This window comes from Fundulus heteroclitus, chromosome 2 (assembly GCF_011125445.2).
Source record: "Fundulus heteroclitus isolate FHET01 chromosome 2, MU-UCD_Fhet_4.1, whole genome shotgun sequence".
In the NCBI taxonomy this organism is placed as follows: Eukaryota; Metazoa; Chordata; class Actinopteri; order Cyprinodontiformes; family Fundulidae; genus Fundulus; species Fundulus heteroclitus.
In genome coordinates this window covers 22,239,565-22,263,733 of record NC_046362.1, presented here as the reverse complement: position 1 = coordinate 22,263,733, position 24,169 = coordinate 22,239,565, and the positions used below count along the sequence as shown (strand labels likewise).

Genomic DNA, 24,169 nt, shown 5'->3' with positions numbered 1-24,169 from the left:
TTGTCCAAAGAGAATCTTTATTAAATATTGAACAGTACATTATTAAGAAAAAAAGCTTTATTAGCCTCAGATTTATATATAAAAAAAACACTTTAGGAAATATTTACTAGTGTTCTGGATGGAAACTGGATTAAACATTTACTATCTACATATAAACAAACTTTACATTTACATTACGTCTGGGCTAAAAAGAAGTTAATTATGCCTGAACCCTTGACGTTTTACAAACGAAGTGTCATTTGCTTGCTTTTGATGACGCAGAGCTTCTGCTTTCCGTCTCCGAGTCGTTGTCCTCGCTGCAGCTTCCCTGAGCTCCGGTTCTTGACCTGGATGTCCCCGACGTGTCTTCAGTCCCTGATGACGGTCCATTATTGGTCCAGTTGCTGGTTAACATCTCCGGAGCGCTCTGCAGGAAGGAACCCATTAAAAAATATATATATACAGCCGCGTCTCAATAAATTTGATCATCATGAGGAGATTTGTGTATTTCAGAAATTCAAAAAGAAAATTTAGTTCCCTAAAATAAAATAAAAAGTCCTATTCAAGATTTTTAATACAGAAATGTGAGCCTAAACAAAGTAACATGTACTTTTAAGTATTTGTACTCAATTACTGCGTTGGGGCTCATTTTATCAATGAAGCGGGGCGTGGCGGTGATGAGCCAATAGCTCTGCTGATGTTTTAAAGAAGCCTTGCTCTTCATTGTTGGGTATAGCGTCTCATCTGCCTGTTGACTGGGCCTCATATTCCTTACGGGGTTCAGGATGAACCAGTAGTACAACATCATGACCCTTAAAGCAGGTGCTGGTACCTTTAGCAGTCTGGCTCAGTACCAACCAAGTCCTGCAGGGAAGCAGGAAGTGCTCTAAAAGCTCCTAGTAGATGGCTGCCCTGACCTTGAAATTAATAAATGCGGTGGTGCTACACTAGCGGATAACGCGGCTCCTCAAATCATCACCAGCTGGGGAAAGAGTTTTGTGGAGGCTCTTGAAGCGCCGACTCCAGCGACAGACCACGCCCTGTGGATCTTCCCCAAAACGTTTGAAGAGCCTTTGCTTAACAATCCTCACTCAGCTGCAGATATCCCTGCTCTGTGTGAACCACTTTTTCCTTCCACTCAACTTTCCACCAATGCGTTTTTAATACAGACGACTTCTCCAGCAGGGCTGCACAGTGGCGCAGTGGGTAGCGCTGTTGCCTTGCAGCAAGAAGGTCCTGGGTTCGAGTACACCCCTGGGTCTTTCTGCATGGAGTTTGCATGTTCTCCCTGTGCATGCGTGGGTTCTCTCCGGGTACTCCGGCCTTCTCCCACAGACCAAAAACATGACTGTTAGGTTAATTGGCTTCTCCAAATTGTCCTTAGGTGTGAGTGTGTGCGTGAATGGTTGTTTGTCCTGTTTGTCTCTGTGTTGCCCTGCGACAGACTGGCGACCTGTCCAGGGTGTACCCCGCCTCTCGCCCAGTGAACGCTGGAGATAGGCACCAGCACCCCCCGCGACCCCATGAGGGAAAAAGCGGTTTGGAAAATGGATGGATGGATGGACTTCTCCAGCAATATTTTTTCTTAGAAACTGAATTTTGGGCTCCCATTACCCATCATCAAATTAATAGTGCAATATACGTTAGGGCTGGACGATAATTCACTAACGAAATGTATCGATTGATAGATGTATATCGATGGTAGAAAAAAAAGGGTCAATAAAAAGTTCAATAGAATAAAAGTTTTCCTTCCTCATGCATTTTAGCCATCTAGTTTAATATTACATTACATATTTAGGTTACACTTTATTTGAAGAGGTGTACATAAGACTGACATTACAGTGTCATAAACATGACATAACACCTGTTATGAATGTTTAGGACTGTCGTTGTCGTTCGGTAAATTATGACAATATTAAAGCAAAGTTGACATTGTTTAAAATGTCTTTGTTATGAAAACTTGACATTAACAGAGACAAAGTCAAGTTTAGGGCTTGACTTGGGATTTGGTTAAGTTAAGGGCTTGTCATAACAAAGGCATGTTAAACAATGTCAACTTTGCTTTAATAGTGTCATAATTTACTGAATGACAATTAATGACAACAGTCCTAAACATTCATAATGAGTCATTTATGTTCATAACAGGTGTTATGTCATGTTTATGACGGTGTAATGTTATGTACACCCCTTCAAATAAAGTGTTACCCATATTTACATTTTTACATATTTACATTACATTCTTCCAACCAATCACAAACGTAGGTCCAGGAACGCTCCATCACCAAGCTCCGCCCCCTTTCAAAGAGTTCAGAGAGCACGCGGTTTTTCTTTTTTTGGTAAAAAGTTGGCCGAATAAAGGGTTGATTTTGATTTCAGTGTTTGTGTGTTCTGTATCTAAAATAGGTCGCTAAGCAACAACATAAAATGGCCAGGGCTGCACTTAAAATATACGTTTTGAATTTGTTGATAATTAATATCAATCAATATGATTTCAATTTTATTGATATGCTTTTTTTTCTTCTATATCGTCCAGCCCTAATATACGTTACGCTTTACTTCTGTGTAATGAATCGATGTAAGCTGTGTTTCACTCTTAATGAAACAAAGCATCTTTTTATGATAATCTACTGAGACGCACCTGTACAAGGGGAGCGTTTCAAAGCCGCCACAGCGAGAGAACCCAGGAGTTTTTGTTGAACGTTTTTGTGTCCTGCTGTAGAACTCACCGAGGTTTCCTGAGTCCTCATCAGTTCTTCGATTTCACCGTTCCAGCCAAGAAGCTCCGCGAACCGCCTGACCGACTCGGCCAGGTCGCCCAGCTCCATGTGGTCGCCTCGCTGCAGTGGGACCTTCTCAAAAGGGCCGACGGCGTGCCGGTTCAGGAGGAGACGTGGCACACTGGAGCGCACCGTGTTCACCAGGCTAGCGAAAGGCTCGATCTAAAAACCATTAAAAAACGTAATATTTGTTGAAGATGAGACGCTACAGGCACCTGATTCTGGTTTTATAATTTAAAAAAAACACAAAGAAGTCGAAGCTAACCTTTAAAGAAGTCCCCATAACGATGAGCAGGTCGGCTTTGGGGAAGTCTTTTGTGTGCAGGAAATATTTCTGCGGTAGGTCTTCTCCAAAGAACACGACGTCAGGTTTGACAGCGGCGGCACAGAATGAGCAGGTGGGAATGTTGTCATTCATGATGGCAACCTGGGGGAAAAAAAACTGAACATTAGAAATCTAAATGATCCGTGAACAGTGTACTGCTGGTGGTGGACTCTACGTACTTTAGCCTCTTCAGCGGGATAGGGAGTGTAGCACAGGTGGCAGGAAGCTGTGGCAAAACTACCGTGGGCCTCCACGAGCTTCTCGTCAGGGATTCCACACACTGTGGGGAAGGGCATCAGATAGGTCAATCTATCCTGAGACACGGGCAGAAAAAGCCCCAAAACTCTTACTCTGGGACTAAACTATATTTACTTTTACTGATTAATTAATTACTTGATAGCATTGTTTAAAAAAAATCTAACTAAAGTTCCCACAAGCAGACCAGAAGTCTTTAAAATGTCCTACGTTTATAAACCTAAAGTGTTGTTATCCCCGCCCACTGACTGAACCTCCAGATCTGAACCGTAAGAACATTTTCAATTAAGTCCTGATGGATTGTAACTTCAACATAGGGCTGGGCGATAAATCGATTTAATCGATTAATTCGAATTTACAATTCTTTAAGATTTCATTTTTGGAAAATCTGGATTTTATTTTGCCAATACACTCATTGGGTTTCCATGAAGAGAACAGCATGCGATGCTGGATATATGTTTAGGCAAATGTATTGTCAAAATATTGTTAAGTAGAAACTTTTTTTTTTACCATAATACGAGGTACTTTATTTACTTTTTTTTTTTAACTTAGTTTGAAGTTCACAAGTGCAGTGAAGCCTGTTCTTAGCTCAATGTGTAATACCACTAGCAGCAAAGGTTTTGTTATGTTTTCATTGTTTATAATGCTACGGCTGCCATCTTGTTTTACAAGCCAGCTTGTTTTTAGTTGCACTTTGAATCAAGGTCAACTCCCTGATGAAATACTTGACATAAAAAGCAAGGTTTTAAAATAATTTCTTAAATTTCTTTTTATGAAACAAAAAGAAGGAAAAAATATTGATTAATCGGATTTGGTGTGATAAAATTAGATTTATTTTTTAATCCATATCGCCCAGCCCTACTTCAACATGAAATGATCAGGAAAATGTTAATAAAGTAATTGGATAAACAGTATTCTTCTATTCTCTTAATATCTGTAATACATTTTGGCCGTTTAGATAATTCTGTACATTTCTCGACTCAATACATTTCCCATTTTATTGAAATAGTCACACACACAGTGTTCATACTTGTGTAACTTATTTTACAAAACAGCATTTTTATCCAAATTATCTTTTTAAATGTGCAACCTTTTACTCTGCCTTGCTGTTGTGTTAATAAATGTGATAAACAAAGTCTTATATACAATTTATACAACTTATAAGATTTTACAGTTTAATTACGTAAATAACTCACAATCACAAAGAAGTGCATTTTATTTAGTTAATTGACCTCAATGACTATAAATACCTATGTAATAACTTAATTATTATCACACTTATGGCCCTTGATAGAGTCTAGGTTCTTGAGGTCAGGTTTGGTATCAGGGTCCCTACGGTTCAGTTTATGTCATTTTGTATTAATAAAAAGAAGTCCTGTCAGGAAATGTTATGTAAAATTTATAAAATGGTTAAATAAAAAGTTCTAAAAAAATAAAATAAAAAGAAGTCGATGATACATTTATGGCTTGAAACAAATGACCAGGAAAAAACACAGGAGGTAAAGAGGGAAAGCAATAGACATTAAACTTTGACAACAGGACTGCCCTGTCGTACACATTTCCGTGTTCTAACTCACGTTTCTCCAGCCCGTCGATGTTCTGGGTGTACAGTCGCAGCAGCAGACCTTTGTGGTGCAGCATGCGGAGGAAGTAGTGTATGTAGTTGGGACGGTGACAGCCAGGATACAGAGCCTTGGCCAAGGAGAAGAAAGGCTGGGGGTCGTTGGAGAAGTAGTCGATGTTAAAAATGGCCTCAGGGTAAGGGATGTTGTACTTCTCCAGGTTGGCATAGAGGCCTGTTCCTGGAGTCCTGGAAACAACACAGAGCGCTCATTTTGGCACATTTTCTTTGAGAGGTTATCCAAAGCAACCAAGTCTTCAACGATCAATTTAGACCTGAGGCTCTGATGAGAAAGACCACTCTGCAGGGCAGTCAAAAGTAGCCGGTCAACGGTGGCAAATCGCCGTCTATAGCAGGTCTTGCCGCCGCCTACATTTCCCCAATTATATAATGGAGCGATATTTGAGCTCGGAACCAATCCAAGCTCAACTATGTGAAAAACTCTTCTCACGCGACGCTCGCGGAGAAACAGCCAAGCGAGCGCACAGCACAGCTGGTGTTGAGCATGGAATGAGCAGGTCGAGCGCGCGCTAGACCGGTTTTGAGCACGCGTGTTGTCTCACTGCGCGCTCGGAAGTTAGTAAATTGTCATATATTCACCTAATCTGATCTGTTTTATATGGTGCTAATAATTCAAATTCAACTAATTTTATGCAAATTGGTTCAAAACCTTGTTAAAACATGATGATAACATGTGAAAAAATGTTTTAAAGGTATACTATGCAACCGGGGTTGATTTTCCAGCGAGGCTCCCCCCAGAGGGCGAAAGTAAAAGTGCACTGTCATAAAGATGCTCAGCTGTTCTGGTTTCTCCGTCAAGCCAGGCGCGGTTGTTTTGAGCTTAGCAGACAGGCGAACGCAACGAAAAGTGGAAAAAAACGGCAGTACAAATAATGACTAACACAGTGAAGGTATGAACATCAAGCTTCCCGCAGCGCTATCTTGGCCCAGTTTTTTTTATTATTATTATTATTATTATTATTATTATTATTATTATTATTTTATGTTGGCGAGACGCTACCGCCACCGCTTCGCCAAGCCGCGGCCGCCGCCTCGCCAAGCCGCAGCCGCCTCGCCGCGGCCGCCACGGTAGCGTCTCGCCAAAGTAAAAAAAATTAAATAAAATAATAATAATAATAATAAAACTCGATATGCTTGCATGTTTATTGGACGTTAACACGCGGTTCTTTGTTGTTGCTTTCGCGCGTGCATATAGTGAATGGCAGGGCAAAAACACATGGAGTTCTCTCCGTAAAGCGAGACTTCTGTGTGTGCGGGCCGTGAGCTCTTGCAATTGCAAGTGCGGTATTTCCCCCACAGACCCCCAGGGCGGCCGAGAAAACCTTTGTTCGACCTGAAATGACTCATTTAATCATCCAAAACGGTATGGAACACATTAATTAACTGAAAAATGTTGCATAGTATGCCTTTAAGAATAATAAAAAAAAACAAGGTTGTTTTTGAAGAATTGATCATTCACTTTTTTTTTTTGCTTTTTATTCAATTTAAAACATGCACTCTGACTCTATTCTTTAAATAATCACCTGTCTTGAAAGCTTCCAAAATACATCAGGGAGACTCTATTTTTCAAAATCCTCCCCTCCGGGGCTGGGGAAACCGGCATAAGTGCACCCTCCTACCTGATAGTGTGTGGCCTGCTACTGTAAAAAAGTTTGACTGCCCTGACTCTGACTAGGGGTAAAGCCTTAAATCCACAACAGAACAAAGCCGAAGTCGATTAAAGGGCTAAGGTACGGACCGGAAGTCTGGGATGCCGCTGGGCGTGCTGATTCCTGCTCCCGCCACCACCAGCACGTTCTTACAGCGGCCGAGTCTCACAAGCCGAGCCACCGAGGCGAGACCGTCCCGGGAGAAGGACTTCGCCGGGACTGAAGATGGGCCGATCTGATCAGATATGGACTGGCAGAGCTGCACAGGAACACTGCCAGCTTTGGACGTCTTTCCTTTACTGCAGAAAAAAAAGAAAGAATAAACCCAATATTTGTTGCCCTTTAAGCCGTTTTATCAGTTCTACTTTTAACGCATCCGGCTGCAGTTGTGCGTCGTCACCTTGTGCCGCCCACACTCATCAGGCCGAGGTCCTGGGGGAGCGCCGAGTCCGTTTGCTTCCTTCGTATCTTTCCATACGGGCCCTGCTCCGACTCCAGAGGATCTGCAGGGATGGGACGCTTGTTGGCCCGGGAGCTACGAGTTATCCTGGCGACTGGAGGCTGGGAAACTTTTTTATCCCTGCTGGACCTGGACCTGTTCATTCCAACACCTGGTACAAAAATAAAAAATAAAAGTAAGGTATTTCTAGTTTTTGATTGCTTCATTTATACAGCACCGATTCACAACAAATGTACAAGACACATGGATCCAAGCGTCATCCACTTTCATAAATTAAAACCAATTCCACCCATTCCAATACAACCCAGTCTGTTTCATTCGGGAACGAGACACGGCTAAACAAATAAAACACAGAGCCGAAAAGTGAGGGCACCACAGGCTAGTAGCAGCAACAGCTCTGGTGATTGCTTCGTCAACAAGAGAAAAACAGCGCCACATAAAATAACAGAGCCAGAAATGCTTTCTATGTGGAAGTAATAGAAAAACATTAACATTTAATGCAAGCAATGGCTGTCAATTGATCTTTTTTAATCAAAAGAGACAGAGCAACGCAAATGTACTAAGCCAGGGAGTACTTTCTATGAATAAGGCAGCAATAGCTCTGCGGATGGTTTCATCTGACAGAGAAATGGAGCTCAACACAAAAAGGGCAGAGTCAAGAAATACTTTCTCTGGAAATAAAAACCCAAGCGGGCACATAAAGCAAACGGCAGCACTGTTTACTTCAATGGTCCAGGTCCAGGAAAGAGACGGAGCTAAACACCGACGTTCTGGTCCAGCACCGCTTTGTATGGGAAAACAAAACTCGCCACGATTAAACTTGACCTTTTATTTTCCTTAACAAGCTTGAATACATGCTTGCTCCCCCCCCCCCAGGCTTTTCGATTAACCGAGAATCTAGAAGGCTGATTAGACACAGAGAGCTTCCAGTCGCTTCTTTTCCAGTTGCCGTTCCTCCTCCTCCTCCTCCTCCTCCTCTTCCTCCACGTCCCGTATTTAAAAAGCTGTTACACTGAAATCATCCTGACATCCTTTTCTCCAGAGTCTCTTTACACAGAGGGAAGCTGAAATGTTTTAAAACTGTCAACAGCTGAACAAAAGCTAATGGCCGCAATATATTTACCCCCCCTCCCCTTCTCTCCATAGCAGCTATGCTAATACAGTCCACAGCTGTGGCAGCTTTACTGTTCAGGGAAAGCGGAGCGTTGAGCCGAGAGGTTAAGGGAGGGAGGGGGGGGGGGGAGCTAGTTAAAAACAGGGGTGGGATGACGAAAAAGAGAAAGAGAAATAGATGTGAGTCAACAAATGCAGCTGGGTGAGGGGGGGTAGATGCATCCTAACGCGTCTCCGCCAAACATTAGGAAGACCAGTGAAGGGTAGCGGACAGAGGAGATAAATGACATGTAGGCGAGCTTCAATAATGCCTGAGCCTCAGGGAGGAGGCTCACCTAAAGCTACTCCAGGGCTTTAAAGAAAGTGCCCAGTTGGAAAGACTCTGAGCAATCATCAGGCAGAGACGGTGAGCAAGTGGACAATAGGGCTACAGCAAATAAAGCCAGAAGGTTTCATGATACGACCTTCCCTCTACGTCCGCCTTAAAGGATACGAGTAAATGTCTCTTATCCTTAAGACATTTTGTAAATGTCTTAAAAATGGATATATTAAACATAAGCTGTCCTAAGTATTCACACCCTTTCTTATGAGACTCAGAGCTAAGCTTTAAGTGCTTCTGGACAGAGGTCCCCCTGTAGAAAGTCCAGCGGTTTGAACTTTAGTTGGGGACGCACTTGTCTACGGGGAACGAAGGTTGACAACGGAAACCAAGCAATGAGGTCAAAGGAACTGCTTGTAGACCTCCGGAAAAAGGACCGTGTCAAAGCACCCTCCAGTCCTTATGTCTAGTGGACATAAAAAAAAAAAAAGTTTTGGCAGCAGTGATAAGCAGTGATAAGCAGTAAAAAGCGCCGTGGTCTTCACCATTTGGAAATGGAAGACGTTTGGATCTACTAGAACCCTCCCTAGATCTGACCACTGGACCAAACTGAGTAATCAGGGTAGAAAGGCCACGGTCATAAAAGGTGACCAAGAACCCGACGGCCACTGAGGTAGAACCACCAAAAACACCAACCAGAAGATTGTTAAGGCATTCCACCAATCCGGCGTTTACTGTGGGCAGGCCAGACGGAAGCAGTTCTTTAAAAACCCACCTTGGAAACAATCAGACCAGGAAAAGAAAAACTAATTTATCTGATGAAACTTTTTTTTCTTTTTTGCCTAAACCAAAGGGGTGATTTATGAAGAAAAAGACGTACTGTCCATCACCGTCCAACACCATCCATACCGAGAAGCTGCGGTTTGTTTTTCCTGTGCCAGAAGCTGGTGACTACTCTGCATAAAAGGGTAAGATGATCGCAGTGGAATACAGACAGATTCTTCAAGAAAACTGTCTCTAAAAGGTTCTGAAACCTTAACGCGACGATTCCTCTTCCAACACGAAAGGCCTGAAGCAAACAGCCAAGACAACGAAGTAGACTCTCAAACGAAGGCCTCTGGAAAGACCCAAAAATGGCCGCCTACCGACTCTTCCCATTCAGCCGGACAGAGCTTGAGGAAACCTACAGGTTCGCCAAGCTTACAGAGACAGACCCTGAGAAGACTCGAGGCTGGGATTGCTGCCAAAGATGCTTCAACGGCACATCAATCCACGGGCGATAAAAAGCCATTTCAGAATAGGTCCGGAACGTAATAAAAATCTGGACAGAGTGAAGGAATGTGAAAACTCTCCGGCTAGCATTAACGCTAGAACCGTCTAGCTTCATTGTATCAAACCCATTTCAAGAAAGTTATTTATTGAGCTTAAAACAGATAAATCTTGGGTTTAAGAAATATAAACAGACAACCATCCCGTTTCACTTCTTTCATTCGAGGTACTTAATCTTTTTCCTCCTTTAGGACTGAAGGCCCACCAGAGCCCCTCCCCCCCTCCCTCCCTTCACATCCTACAGAACTATTAAAAACAGTAGGAGGGTGAGGGTCTCCGCTTTTGTCTGGTCTCCTCTCAAAAAGACACTGCTGAGTACAGGCAATAAATCACAGGCCCAGTTATTACGGTTTCTCACAGATGGTGCGCGTTAGCGTCGCAGCATCTCCGCACCACAAAAGCATAATCACAGTTGGATGAGTTGAATGTCTCCACTTGACACGAAATGTGTCGGGGCAGTTTTTTCTTTTTTTTAATAAAATTGTTTGTTTGAAATGCTCCCGTTTTATCAGATAAAGCTTCAAGTGTGCTGCAGACGCCGTTATTCTTTAATGACTAATAAATCCTTGTATAAATGACAAAAGGCATTAAAAAGGATTTAGACCCCCCACCCCTCTCCTCCTCCTTACTTGCCCTTTCACACCACTTGCCCTCCCAGATCTCCCGGATCGAATAATCTGCGCGTCCCATAACCGGACCACCAGGATAGCGGCTGCTCATACGAGGGGATACAGTTATCTAATTAAGAACGTCTCACAACACTGGGAACACCTCAGTGATCACCTTCAAACCCCCCCCCCCCCCAATCTTCTTTGCTAAACAGTCATGCTTGCTGATAATCCTTTGAAAATGCTGGAGACTGAGACCAAAGGCCAAAAGCCGACTTGTGAAAGCGGAGACAACAAGCTGGGGTTAAATGCAACAAAGACACAGCTGAAGGGGGGGGGGGGGGGGGGGGGGGGGTAGAGATCCAACATACCCGCAACAACCAGAAAAGGCTTTCAGCAAATACCGGAGTGTTTAAGGGACTCAAGAGTATAATTAGTTATACTTTATGTAGAGCAACTTTCCTGCAGGTAACAATATAGCAATGCACCAATCAGGCTTCCTTTGTTAGGAAGGCTGGAATAAGGCCATGTGACCTTTGTTGTATTTCCACTAAAGAACGTTGTTCAAAAGGTCGACGTTTTGAACAGAAATGAAAGGATTACAAAGTTATTTGCATCAAAGCAGAGGTCCCTGGACTTGATCTCATCTTTATTGAACTCAAAGTTCGACGACTGCGAGGTTTGTTGATACCGACACAAAAATAAAAATAGGAGATGTGACTCATTTATTGACGAAAAATGTCACCCAAGATTTGGATGGACGGATTTGAGGTGTTGGCGTTTTTATGCGTCTGCTCTCCGTTTTAGCTGTTTAATAGTAATTTGCATTTGTTTATATTTTGTTATATTTAAAGAGCTGCTGTTTTACCTGCTTTTTAGGATGTGTAAAGCACTTTGACTCGCCGGGAACCCTGAAAGGACAAGCGAGTACAGACGATGGACGGACGGTCACGTCGGTTCATCACGATTTTGGTTCACTTTCCTGATTCATGTTCGGCAGAACCTCAAACTGACGCTGTTCATTTTAGAAAGTTTCTCAGGAGGATCTCAATATGGCCGCCCTCATCAGGCTCCACCTTCTGTAATTTGTTGCTGCAGTTTAACGTTTTATTATGAAGAGTTAAATCGCTCAAACGTGGACCCGGATTCTGCGGGCTGCGGCTCAGCTGCATCTTAAAGCAGATCTGGCCAAGTTTAATGAGGTGCTTCTCTGCTGCAGCCCCACCATTTAACCCTCCACTCACAGAAGAGTCGAGGACGGCCAACTTTGATCTCCGCCGTACCCCCAACCCAGGAGACAACGACCAGCAGCCTGGTCGCCATGGAAAGCTCTTCATTACTTCGCTGAAGAGGCGACTGCTCTGTGTTCTCCCTCCCCACCTGCTCACTAATGACATATCACTCTGTGTAGCATCTTTGTTGGCCTCTCCATTCACACAAAGCGGCGAGCCCTAATTTGTGTTAGGATGTTGTTTCCTCACACACAGCGGAAGGTGGGTGGCGGGGTTAAACTGGCCCAGTGGGTCGATGGCTAAGTAATGACTTGTCTTGTTTCCCCTCAAAAGACCAAGGAGCACTTAATTAATAACATATCAGACATCAGTGTAAATTCTCTAAGAGTATATGACAAAAAGCTTTTTTTTTAAACTCAATCCAACTAAAAGTATTATTTCAAAGTTGCAGGAAATAAAAAAAAAATTGCAATTAGAAAGAGCCAAATTGTCAGCAAACATGTTAAAACAGAGCTAATCACATTTTTAATAGTTAATCTGACAATCACTGCATTCGCGTGAAATAATCAATGTTGTTGCAGACATAAATATAAAAAAGAAAAAAGTCACGTTTATAATGAAAACAAAAAGCTGGCCGCCCCATTCCTGTTTATTTAGAAAACGATCCTCATCAAAATGCAGCAGTTGTCCAACTGAGCAAGTAAAATTAGATTATGTAGAAAATGTAAACAAGTAGTTAATGATTTAAAATAATCAACAAGCATGCTTCAATGTAAGAAAAGCTTGACACACTTCTAAGTACTTAAGTTTCTAAGCAGAAACATCTCCAGTGTCTGCAGAGGATCTCCTCTCAGTTATCCCACACTGACACCTGCTGGTCATGTCAAGTCATTACACTGAAATTGCGAGGAAGTCAACAACTACCCACATAAAAACAAGAACATATATTCAGTTAATTAAATAAAACCAACTGATACCAACAAACAGTTATACACTGTGATCACTGTGGCAGTCTTGCATCTGATTGTTGCTGCTAACATTGAGTGGACATTTATATAGTCAGTAAATTTCTCAATTACTGCTGAAGAAATAGGAAATGTGGTGCAAAGAAATTTATCAACTGTCTTCTCTAATTATTACACCTTGTCTCCCCCCCCCCCCAATTCCATTAATCTCACTGGAAAATTTAATTTTGCACTAACTTTACTTTTTTAAATTCCTTCAAGCAGTCATTGTAGGGGCTTATGGCCAGGGGTTGGAAGAAAAGACTACAAGGAAGGAAGGAGATGAGGAGTAAAAGAAATAGGCCTAAACTATAAGCAGGAATAAATGCATGAGGGTGAAAGGGAAGGAAAGAGGAAATAAGAAAATAAATACGTTTTAGACCATAGGATGTTAAATAATACTGGAAAATCGAATATTTCTTTCCATAATCTTATTTTCCTATGCCATATTACCCAGACCTGGAATATATTGAAGCAAAATGCTTTTCCAAACAGAGTGTCTGCAGGTACACACAGGTTGTTTGATGGTTGCTCTATTTTGTCTTCGAGCCATCGTTGGAAGCTTCAGTTAAGACCTTTTGTGCCTTAAGACACTTTAAATGTTAAAAACACGTGTTCCACATCTTTGCCCTGAGGTACTACTATTAATGACCTTTCTGCAGACACAGACACTAAAGCTTACAGGGTTAAAAAAAAGAACAGTAAAATGTCTGTGACATTAAGAAATCAATTAAGCGGCAACTTCAAAGGGTTTAAACAGCCCTAAAAATAAACCGTATGCCTAATCAAAGCTATACATGGCGAGAAACAGTAAACTCCAGTTAGATAGATAGATAGATAGATAGATAGATAGATAGATAGATAGATAGATAGATAGATAGATAGATAGATAGATAGATAGATAGATAGTATGCATTTTTTCATTATTTGTTAAATTGGTGGTGGAACACTTAAATATGGGGGAGATCATCATCGTGAAAAATACGAACTCTACCACTCAAGGCTGTTGTTACCTGCCTGGGTTAGACTGCACGACGACAGATGCAGGCAGACCGGGCTGCTTCAAGTCTGAATGCTGCAACCAGCCGAGGGAAACTCGCTAAGCGGCTCTGACGCTAAACCCCACAGCGGTGCTTCTTCACCTGCGGTAGCCAGGTCCACATTACCGCGCTTCCATTAAATCGGTCTCTCTCTCTGTGTGCCTCCAAGCCGCACACAGAAAACTCGGAAGTTTACACAACAGAGGTGTCACTCCGCTGCATTTTCCGGGGAGTAAATAACAGTCGCCAGGAACGAACACACGCGGGAAAGCGGGGATGGAGTCACGTGACGCAACGCATCCGCTCTGGACCAAAGATATTAACAAATCTCAGAGTCTTACTTATTATTCATGCATAGATGATAGCAAGCTATTTGGTCTTGTTTAACGGTTTCGCTGTAAATAAATAAACTACGCTGTACCGTTGCGATGTGTGGCTTGTGTAGATTTCTGCACGTTATAAACTAGGAGGCTTACTGTAGAAACAATTATGGGTATAACTTCCTGTGAGATGCCAGACGTAGTAGTAATTGGTCTGATTAATTTGCTGATCTGCTAATAAGCTTAAAATTTTGCAGATACTTACGGTTCTCTTTTTTTGGTGGCAGATATTAAACATACGCCGGTTCCGGTCTGCGGCGGAAGTCGGGCTGCTGATAATTCGCGCAACGCCTCATGGGAGATAGGAATGGTGTGTGTGCGCAACAGCGACGTTTTGTGGTTCACGTTCCATTTTTTTAATGAACATTGTGTCACTAATTCTGTTTATTTTCTAGATTTATGTTGTTTACAACCTATATCAATGCTAGTTATATGACAAAAGAATGACCAGTTTCATGTATTATATAATATATAACATAGATTTTATCTTTTAAAGGTTCAAAGTTTTCAGTTAAAGTTCAGGAAGTGTTCCACTTTTAAAAGCTTTGCATAATCCTCAGGGGAAACTTTAGTTCTCTTTACTGAGCTAAAATTGTAAATAACCTTCAGGGAGCATTTGTAAAATGTTAGGAGGATTTTCTCTAAAGTTTTAGGGAACCCTTTTAGTGAAGGTTTGCTAATGGTTCTCTGAAGTTTACAACCTGAAAGTTGTAGAGAACCATGAGGGAAGTTTTAAAGAATGTTCTTCTTCACACCAAACAGTTTGGTGTGAAAGCTTTAGATAACTTTTCAGGAACCTTCAGAGAATCCTTACATTAGGAACATGGAAGAAAATCCTCATGAATATTCCCTGAAGGCTTGGCCATAAAGTTGCATTCTAGAAGCTGAAGTTGATCTATAGGGAATGCTCCCTGAAGATTTTCTAATATTCATATCATGAAAGTTACAGGGCTCCTTTAACTCTATCATGCTAAACATATAATTTTTATGAACATTTCAGAATGACAACTGTGCTAAATGGTACTGGGCTGTGCTACATTGTCTTTTGTGAAAAACAGAATATGTCTTTTAAATTGGGAAAATCAGATAAAAACATAAACATAAATGTCCGATGTATACCAATTATTATAAAAAATTGTTGCAAAATCCGGGGTATGTTTTAAAAACTTTTTCCGTTGTCTTAGAAACACCTAGCAATCAAATTGAATTTAAGAAACAGACTTTTCCACAATACATTTTTCAAACAGGCTTTCAAAAGGTTGAAGAATGTTTACCGAATTTTTGATGGTTTTTAAATAATGAAACTTGCTGCTTTCACCAAATCTTCCAAGAACATTCTCTGATGGTTCCTAGACAGTCACACAGTCAGTGTTGAAACATTTACCCTTGGGGAAGATTCCCTGAAGGTTCTCTGAAGGTTATGAAATATGTGTTTTTCTGGAGACAATAGGAAACCTTGTTGCTGATTTGTATTTATGGCTATGTGACAAATTTACTAAGCAAAAAGAATAGTATGATACACATTCTTCAGATGAGCTAATAAAATACAAACAAAAATGTCAGAAATTTGATTGACCTAAAAACTCTGTTCTATTATTGAAGCAAAGTGTTTGCTTACTAACCAATAAAGTAATTTATTTGAAATTCTGGATTAAATAAAAATTCTGACAAGTCTCCATTATTTACATATAATAGGTTTATTTATTTGGAAATGAACAAAACTCTACATCAGTCAATCAATCTCAACAAAGTGACCAAATGGCTTCACGGGTAAAATAAGCCATAAATAGCAAACAAAATGAAAAGTACAAAGTCACAAGTTAAGATAAAGCAGAAACAAAGATATCAAAACTGGCCTAAAGCTCCAGCTCCCCGAAAATACACAGTAAATAAATATAAAAATAAACAGTACAATGAATATACAATGGGTTTTTTAAAAGACATTTGAAATCACTCAAGCTTTTGGCGGACCTTATATATATATTAGGAAAGTGTTCCACAATTTAGGAGCTACAGCTGAACAGCTATAATAATCCTCTTATCATCCAGGTAACCCATAGACAAGACTCCATTTCTGAATTACAATAATTTGTTCTGGACCAAATATAGATCTCTGATTTTAAACAGGCACATTTAGACACGTATTGTCATAGATCTCAAGCAGCAGGGACTGTTAATTAACTTGACCGTACTGATACAACTATACCATCCGATCCTGTCATAGTGACATTATTATCCACAAGGACCCATCTGCTTGTAGGAGACCATCTTTGTTTTAAGGTCACAAAAACAGCTTGGTCGTCACTTCCTCCCCAAGGAAGAGGCAGTCCTGCTGTATTTTGATCAGCTTGCTTAATGCATGAATGAATCGGATCATTTGAATGGCTTATTTTGTACTCCCCCCCCCCCCGCCAACAACGAGTGACAGGTTGGGTAAAAACTGGGGGCGGGGATTATAGACGTTAAATCTTCTCATACGCGACCCCCAAACAATAATAAAAAATTGTCTCGTTTTTTTTTTTATATAAATCAATTTTAACAAGATATTTTTATTTACATTTTATCATTTCATGTTTGTGAAGTGCAGCAGCTAAAAAGAGCTGCAGTTTGCAGACTCTACCTCTGCGTATGTGTGCTTTGTGGGTGGAGATCGAGGACCTCCTCCTAAAAACACAACAGTCAACAGCAGCCAGCTCCCAGCAGCACCTTCGTTGTTCCAAAATTTAGGACTGGAACATAGTTTTTTATCATTGCATTCGTCGTTTTATTCGTGTTTAAAGTATAACACTTCCAGCTCACTGGATGTAATTTATTTATTTTTTTATTTGCTTGCCACCATTACAGAAAGGTAAGAGTTATTTTGGACCGTTAGGGATCAGTTTGAGGTTAGCCATGAAAACTTCACTACCACCAGTGCTGCGTTGCTGTTTTATCACTCGGAATAATGTCTATTATTTTTTTTTTACGTTATAACCACAGCTTCACGGCGAACGCTGACGTTTATTTCCGTTTGGGCTTACTAAGCAAACGTTGCTTCTTTTTTTTATGTCGAACGTTCGCGTGGAAAAACCGTTGAAAATCGCCGAGCGACGTGACGTAGGAGCTAGAAGATTCTCCATATTATTTAACGTTGAGAGCGCGAGCAGCGATAAAACAGCTTCACGCAGGGCGATAACGCGCCTTTAAAGTCGTATATTTTGAGGTTAGATGTGCCTAAAAGCATTCAGACGAAGCGTATCCGACTCTTACGAGGACGTTAGTTGGAAGTAGAAGTTAAAAATGCAGGCAGCTAGCATACTTTAGTTGATGTTCGTTTGCTTTCGGGGAGGGGGCTAAACTCGTAAAATTGTGTTTTTAAAATCCACGTAAAGGATGATGTTACATCCGTCAGTTATTTCGCCTGCTAATTTCTTACCGAGTAAGTTTCCCCTTGAGCCCTTTTACTCGTTCATCAGCCATTTATGCTTTTGTTATGAGGTTTGCTCCATCCACGCAGAGCGGCCCTTAAAAAAAACACAAACATCCCCTTGAGGTCTTCTTATAACTGAGGTCAGATGGCAGAACCAGCGTGATCATCACAGTGCTTTTATTATCTGTTAATGGTGTTTCTGAGCTCTGCCCATGTAATAGTTATAACAGAAGCTGTCCAAAGTAATACTATCTTCAGAATCATTAAGTGAAAATGACTAATCAGTTCAAAAAATGTATAATATATAGATTCCTTACACATAGAATGGACACATGTCAAGAGTTTATTTCTAATGATTATGGCTTAGCATCCTGAAAAATAGTGCAATCTAATGTGATGTTTAGAGTGATTTCTAGACTGATTTTTTTTAAGCTGTATGCAAACGAAATTTTGTTCTGTACGCACTTTGCATACAAAATGACAATATATCTATCTATCTATCTATCTATCTATCTATCTATCTATCTATCTATCTATCTATCTATCTATCTATCTATCTTTCTTTCTTTCTTAAGGGTAATGAAAGGCCAGAATTCAGCTTCTCAGGAAGTTAGAGTATTTAAAAAAATAAATAAAGACAACAATAAACAAGGATTATTAATTCAGAAAATGTCAGTCTGCGTAAAAACGTGTTAGGTCACCGTGTTTTATCATGTCCAAAGTCAGCACGGCCATCTAGTCGATGCGCTTGATTGGCCAGGATGACCTAAACCCCACAGAAAAGCTAGGGTGTGCTGAGAGGAGGAAGATGAATTACACCAGACCCAATTACGCAGACAGGCTGGAGGCATACTGAGGCAACCCGGGCTTCCTTACCACCTCTCTGAACGTTTACTGTCAAGCATTTGCTGAATAAATGCTGCTCGAGCAAAATATCAATCAATAATAATAATAATAATAATAGACCTCTGCTACTTTTGTAGTCTTTAAAGAATTTTTCAGCATGTTTGCTCATTTTTTTTAAACTTAAACACTTAAGTTACGTGTGGTAAAAGTAAAAAGACTTGCAAATGGTTAGAAGCTTGCAATCCTGTTGAGATGCACAAATTAAACACAATCACTCCAGTCAGTTAACTTATTTTATCCCAGCCAAACTGACACAAAATGGTTACGTGTCAGTTTGTTAATTTAATCATCCAGTATGCCCCTTTTTTTTCTCTCTCTCTTTTCTTTGAACACGTTTTATTGCTTAGTTCCAGAATGTAAACAGGTCGGCCTTGTTTTCGGTATTAGCAGCACGCCCAAAGCACACTCCTTTATTTTCTGACACATTGTGTGCTCTCTACGACTACCTGATGTCTCGAGCTGGCGTTCAGCCGAAGTTTATGTTAAAGATTTTGTTACATGTAACATTCGCTGTATTCTGGCGAAGGCTTTTCACTGCAGACGGTCATATAAATGCAACATATTCAGACTCTTATTGTGCTATGCGTCCGTATATAATTACAAGGTTCTTGTATTAAAATGACAAAATCGGTACAAACTCCGAATAAGCAACACATAATGTGCCATTCACTCCGTAATCTTTTGTTCGACACAATCAAAGCCAAAATCCTGAGGTGTCTGTTTTTTTTTCGTGGAAATCTCAGAAACAACGTCCAAACCATGGGGTGATTGTCAATTCCTGGAAAGACTGCGAGCTTTACTGAAAGTTTTCTTCTTGTAAAAAAAAAAAAAATATTCTTTACGTGCAGGTACGTTTTATTTAACCCCTCCCATACCTGCATTGCAAGAACAGTTGCACCTCCCAGGTCTATGACGAATAACTTGTAATTGTTTGCGTTATGGCTCGATACGTTAAACCCTTTAATTACTTTTTGCAATGACTTATTTTGGCGATCTGAATCTGTGCCACCTCTAAGAGCGAAACCTGTTCGTGTCGCAGAAAATTGGGATCCCTTCAGCTGTAATCGTCGTCCCTGCGTACGTGTAACTACTTGAGTCACCTTAGTAATTTGGTTCTATTTTTGTTCTCAGATGAGTCAGGCCGAGCAGGAGGCGCCTGAGGACATGCCTGCATGCCACACGGAGGATCCAGAAGCTACAGGTGAGCTCTGTCCTTAATGCCCTTTAACACCTCAAAGGACGCTCGGGCAAGGACAGCGTCGACGTTAGGACTCAAAGTGGCCTTGAAATGTTTGATGAAGGGGAAATAATCAGGCTGGGGTTGGTTGAATCCACGCCAAGGCTTGCTGCTTGTAAATTACAATGCAGGAATGCAGGTTTTAGAAGCACCCAAAGCCACTGAACTGCTCTTATGCATTCATAATGACATATTCAATTCAATTTTATTTATATAGCGCCAATTCATGAAACATGTCATCTCAAGGCACTTTCCAAAGTCAAATTCAATCAGATCATACAGATTGGTAAAGAAAAAGTTCCTATCTAAGGAAACCCAGTTGATTGCATCAAGCAGCATTCACTCCTCCTGAAGAAGCGTAGAGCCACAGGGAGAGTCGTCTGCATTGTCCATGGCTTTACAGCAATCCCTCATACTGAGCAAGCATGAAGCGACAGTGGAAAGAAAAACTCCCCATTAACGGGAAGGAAAAACCTCCAGCAGAACCAGGCTTAGTGTGAACGGTCATCTGCCTCGACTGACTGGGGGTTAGAGAAGACAGAGCATTATATATATATATATATATATATATATATATATATATATATATATATATATATATATATATATATATATATATATATATATAGCTTTTCTGCCACTGAAAGCCCACACTGTTGCAGCATGTCCATAGAGGTTTGCTTACACTGTAGAAAAAGATTCAGAACCTTTTCTCCTCGCTGTCTGACATTAAACAAAACTAAGCTTTACATACACATATATACGATGAATGTTTATTTCCCTGCTTGTATATTTATATTTAAGATGTCTTTGTTGAGAAAAAAGTGGAACCGAAGAGAAATCCCTTGCTCGTGCTCAGACTTGGCCGTTAAATCCGATTCGGATAAAAGTTTGAACTGCCGAACGGCGAACCTTCAGGAACCTGGACATTGTTTCCACAGATGAACCCGACGTACGGAAGTCCGCAATTCTCTTCGCTTCTTTTTATTTGAGGTGCTGACTTAAAATGCATCCACAGGTGTTGTGAACTAAGTCGTCAAGCTATGACCTCATGATCTGAGGTCATCAAATTGTTTAAAGGCTTTTAGCAATCTTAGTGTGGAAGCTGCTGACTTTGAAGAAAGCAATTATCTAAAATGGTCTTTCTCTCGTCATTCTTGCATTTAGCAAATAGAAACAATGGAGTTCATCCAAACGTGCCTAAAATAGGATCTGCTTTGTCATGATTTTATTGTCAGAGGACAGTGCCCACAGTGCTTCAGTGCATTTTGGGCTGCAGGTGGTCAGCCCTAACCTGAGTCTCGCCAGCTGTATGTCGCTCCGCCTAGCTCCACTCATCCATCTGGGACCTCTCCATAGTAATTGTCTTTTTTGAAGGCTGGGCCTTATCAAAAATCCTTGCATATGATTGGATAAGCCACTTGTCTGTCATCTTTATCGACGTGCTATTTCAACCACTCACACCGAAGCTAACCTGTGACGCTGTGAGAGTGACGCAGGAAAAACATTTTTTTTTTTTTTATGTGTTTGCGGCTCTAGTGGCACATGTTTTATTGACAGTGAGCTGACAGGAAGAGGGGGGAAGACAGGCGGCAAAGCGCCGCGGGTCGGAGTCGATCCCGGGCCGACCGCGTTGAGGACTAAAGGCCTCCTAATATGGTTCGCGCTAACCGCTCCGCCATGGGCGCGCCCCTGAAAACAAAACTTGCCAAATCCGGTCGGGAGAAGGGCGAAAACATGGTTTCCACCAACAAAAGCCTTCAGAGCAGTTCTCTGATGTTCTTTTAATGAAACAATATTAGGTAGATTGGACAACACGGAAGAAATAGCAGCATCAATGTTAACGCTTGCTTCTTCGACGAGCCGCCATTGCTATCTGAATGAAAACAGTCTCACGTCACGGTCACTTCTCCACTACGTCACATCTATGAAACTCCAGCCCTGCGTCCTGATTGGCTAGACAATAAAATTGGTTGGAGAAATCACTCTCTATGGGAGAGGTCCCAGTTGTATGGGAGTGAAGCTAGGCGGAGCGACATACAGCTGGCGAGAGTCAGGTTAGATCAGCCCATGCCTCCACTTAGGTGTCATGGCAGCCCAGCTTGCTTTAATAGTGGCCTTCAGCCAGGTCTGGTGTGTCTCGTCTTCTTCTTCCTACTCTATCGGTTCTCTGTGGGATTTGGGTCAGGTGAGTTTGCTGTCCGATCCAGCGCAGTACCTCCATTTTTTTTGGCCGATCTTAACCTTGCTTGCAAATGAAATCAGCGTTTCCACGGAGCTCGTCCACACAGGGAAGCGCGAACTGCCGACTTTGGACATGAGAAAACAATCTGGACTAACACCAGCAGGACAGCACGGCACCCCGAATCATCACAGACGTTGGAAACTGCACATTGGACCGGTGTGGTGGCTTTTAAAACACTGACTCCAGTCACAGTCCAGGCTATGACAATCGCCCCAAACGTCTTGAATAGACTTTGATTCACAATCCTCAGGGCTGGGGGAATCCCTGTTGCTTGTGTTCTTTTCTCCGCTGGCCTTTTCCATTCCACTTATCTCCCATTAATATGCATAGTTAAAGAACTGGGACCAGCCAGCCTAAAGAGCAAAGCCTTTCTGTGGCTCACCGTCTCTGTACAGGGCATTAATGACTGTCTGGTGAACTACCGTCACATCAGTAGCCTTCCCTGTGTTTTAAAGACCTTTTTTAATTGGTCTTTTGCAATAATAACATTTTCTGAGATGCAGAATTTAAAGTTTTCAATTAGCTATCATGAAAATGAACAAAGCAGATGCTTGAAACATTTTACTCTGTGTTCACTGAGTGTGTTTTAATATACAGGCTTCGCTACTTTGAATTGAAGTGTATGCACAATCATTTGTTAGTCTGTAAAGTTGATAAACCAATAAACCCAATTATTATTTTTTGTTGTTGTTGATTGTTTTCAACCAGACACCAACAAGGACCACCCACAGACCCAACCGGGCATGTTCGGCAGGCTGGCTGGGGGGTTGTATGGAGCCACGAGAGCGACGGTGGGTGGTGTGGCTTGGATAGGCGGAAAGAGCCTGGACCTCACTAAGACAGCTGTGTGCACTGTGGCTGCTGTGCCTGTAATGGGAGTGGGGCTGGTGAAGGGGGGCGTGTGCGCCGTGGCTGGCGGCGTGACGGCCGTCGGATCGGCTGTAGTCAACAAAGTTCCACTAGGAGGCAGCAAAAAGAAGGACAAGTCAGACTGACGGCGAGCGGAGGAGCCCGAACACGCCGCTGAGTTGCTCCAGCCCGCACTCCCGGTGGAGGTGTTTGCTTTAGTGAGCAGGAGAAAAAGCGACAAAGGACTTAAAACTTCAGTATGCAAGTTTTATTGTTGGTTTTATGTGTGTTTGTGTGTGTGTGTGTGTTTTTGTTACTAGAGATCCTTTCACTTTTGTTTAATTATGTGTTCAAGACTTGTATATAAAAAGAAAGCAATACAGCGTAGGAGAGTTTTCGTGCTCATTCATGGAAGCAAACACCAGGAGGAAATGGCCGACAGAGATATTTAACATTTTGTTTCCTGACAATCGATGATGATCTGTGCCTTACAATGAGTTCTTACTTGGGACTGGAAATAATTCACTTTTCAACTGGCTAATACCTGGAAGCGCTCACAGTAGGATTTCTGGTTCCTCCTCTTCAGTTAAGCACACTTGTTGACAAATGAGCAGATATATCTGATCAAGGACACGGTGGTTAAAGTCCGGTTAAATATAGATTTATTTTATTTTTACAGGCTGGTTGAGTATGCTTAACTTGGACAGTTTTGGTGTCTTCCATTTCAACTCGCATGCTCCTCAGACGTGACGTGGCCCTCTTGTGGTAATGTTCCCACCATCAGTAGAGGACCCCTGTTTTAGATATTTTATTATTGTTATTACAATTAATAAATGTTACCACAGTACAAAGGCCTTTTTTTTAATAATTAAACGTTCTCTTGCTTGTATGCATTACTTCTTTCTTCTTGAAAAATAAAACTTAAGGTTGTTAAAATTAAATTATGGAGCCAATTTTCTTTATTTTTTTAGGAAATAAATTTAGAACACTCAAAGGATGTTCCACTGCAAAAGTGTGTGTTTTTAAAATGTGGAATGTATAGACTTCTCTTTAATAATTCAGAATTGCAGAAGTTGCAGTAACATGCTACTTTAGCATTATGCTAATTTTATTTATATGCATTAATGCTGTTACCTGACTCCGCCAGATAGATTTGCTCCGCATATCCATCTGGAAACCTTCCGTTGAAGTAATTTTGGGAAGGGGCGAAAATACTGGTAGCTGATTGGCCTATGTTGGTGATAGACGGGCCAAATAAGCCAATCAGATTCGTCGTCGCTCTGCCAAGCTACTCTTGCTGCTGCAGGTAAAGGCTCGTTAGCTCAGCAAAGAAATACTCTGTAATGCCGATAAAACTTGCTCGATAGCCACGCTAACGCTAGTTTCATTGGCTGAAGCCGCCATGTTCTTT

General features: G+C 41.4%; 2 protein-coding genes across 8 annotated transcripts; one reads left to right on the top strand and one right to left on the bottom strand.

The window, feature by feature from the left end:
* Positions 1-37: 37 nt before the first annotated feature.
* Positions 38-17,879, bottom strand: si:dkey-103i16.6 (SIRT1 domain-containing protein). 6 transcript variants are annotated; one of them, XM_036150995.1, is made up of 8 exons: positions 17,528-17,879; positions 7,028-7,238; positions 6,717-6,926; positions 4,914-5,146; positions 3,261-3,361; positions 3,022-3,183; positions 2,706-2,918; positions 38-406 (listed from the first exon to the last, which is right to left on the bottom strand). In XM_036150995.1, exons 2-8 carry the CDS (start codon positions 7,228-7,230, stop codon positions 236-238), a joined length of 1,293 nt encoding a protein of 430 aa, XP_036006888.1. In that variant the 5' UTR covers positions 7,231-7,238; positions 17,528-17,879; the 3' UTR covers positions 38-235. The 6 variants fall into 6 exon arrangements, with proteins under 6 accessions (XP_036006888.1, XP_036006886.1, XP_036006878.1 ...); XM_036150993.1 differs by lacking the exon at positions 17,528-17,879 and adding an exon at positions 14,318-14,402; XM_036150985.1 differs by lacking the exon at positions 17,528-17,879 and adding an exon at positions 13,706-13,979.
* On the top strand, positions 16,725-23,699 carry tmem263 (transmembrane protein 263). 2 transcript variants are annotated; one of them, XM_012876048.3, is made up of 3 exons: positions 16,725-16,960; positions 19,559-19,628; positions 22,618-23,699. In XM_012876048.3, the coding sequence occupies exons 2-3, from the start codon at positions 19,559-19,561 to the stop codon at positions 22,902-22,904; spliced, it is 357 nt and encodes a 118-aa protein (XP_012731502.2). In that variant the 5' UTR covers positions 16,725-16,960; the 3' UTR covers positions 22,905-23,699. The 2 variants fall into 2 exon arrangements, with proteins under 2 accessions (XP_012731502.2, XP_036006896.1); XM_036151003.1 differs by having other exon boundaries at positions 16,727-16,960; positions 22,624-23,699.
* The last annotated feature ends 470 nt before the right edge of the window (positions 23,700-24,169 follow it).

Bases quoted from the DNA above. Each gene is read 5' to 3' on its own strand.
- si:dkey-103i16.6 (XM_036150995.1), bottom strand. From the start codon at position 7,230: ATGAACAGGTCCAGGTCCAGCAGGGATAAAAAAGTTTCCCAGCCTCCA. The intron at 6,927-7,027 runs GTGACGACGCAC...TTTTTTCTGCAG, and splicing joins ATGAGTGTGGGCGGCACAAG to TAAAGGAAAGACGTCCAAAG. The intron at 3,184-3,260 runs GTACGTAGAGTC...TTTTTCCCCCAG, and splicing joins ATCCCGCTGAAGAGGCTAAA to GTTGCCATCATGAATGACAA.
- tmem263 (XM_012876048.3), top strand. From the start codon at position 19,559: ATGAGTCAGGCCGAGCAGGAGGCGCCTGAGGACATGCCTGCATGCCAC. The intron at 19,629-22,617 runs GTGAGCTCTGTC...GTTTTCAACCAG, and splicing joins GGAGGATCCAGAAGCTACAG to ACACCAACAAGGACCACCCA.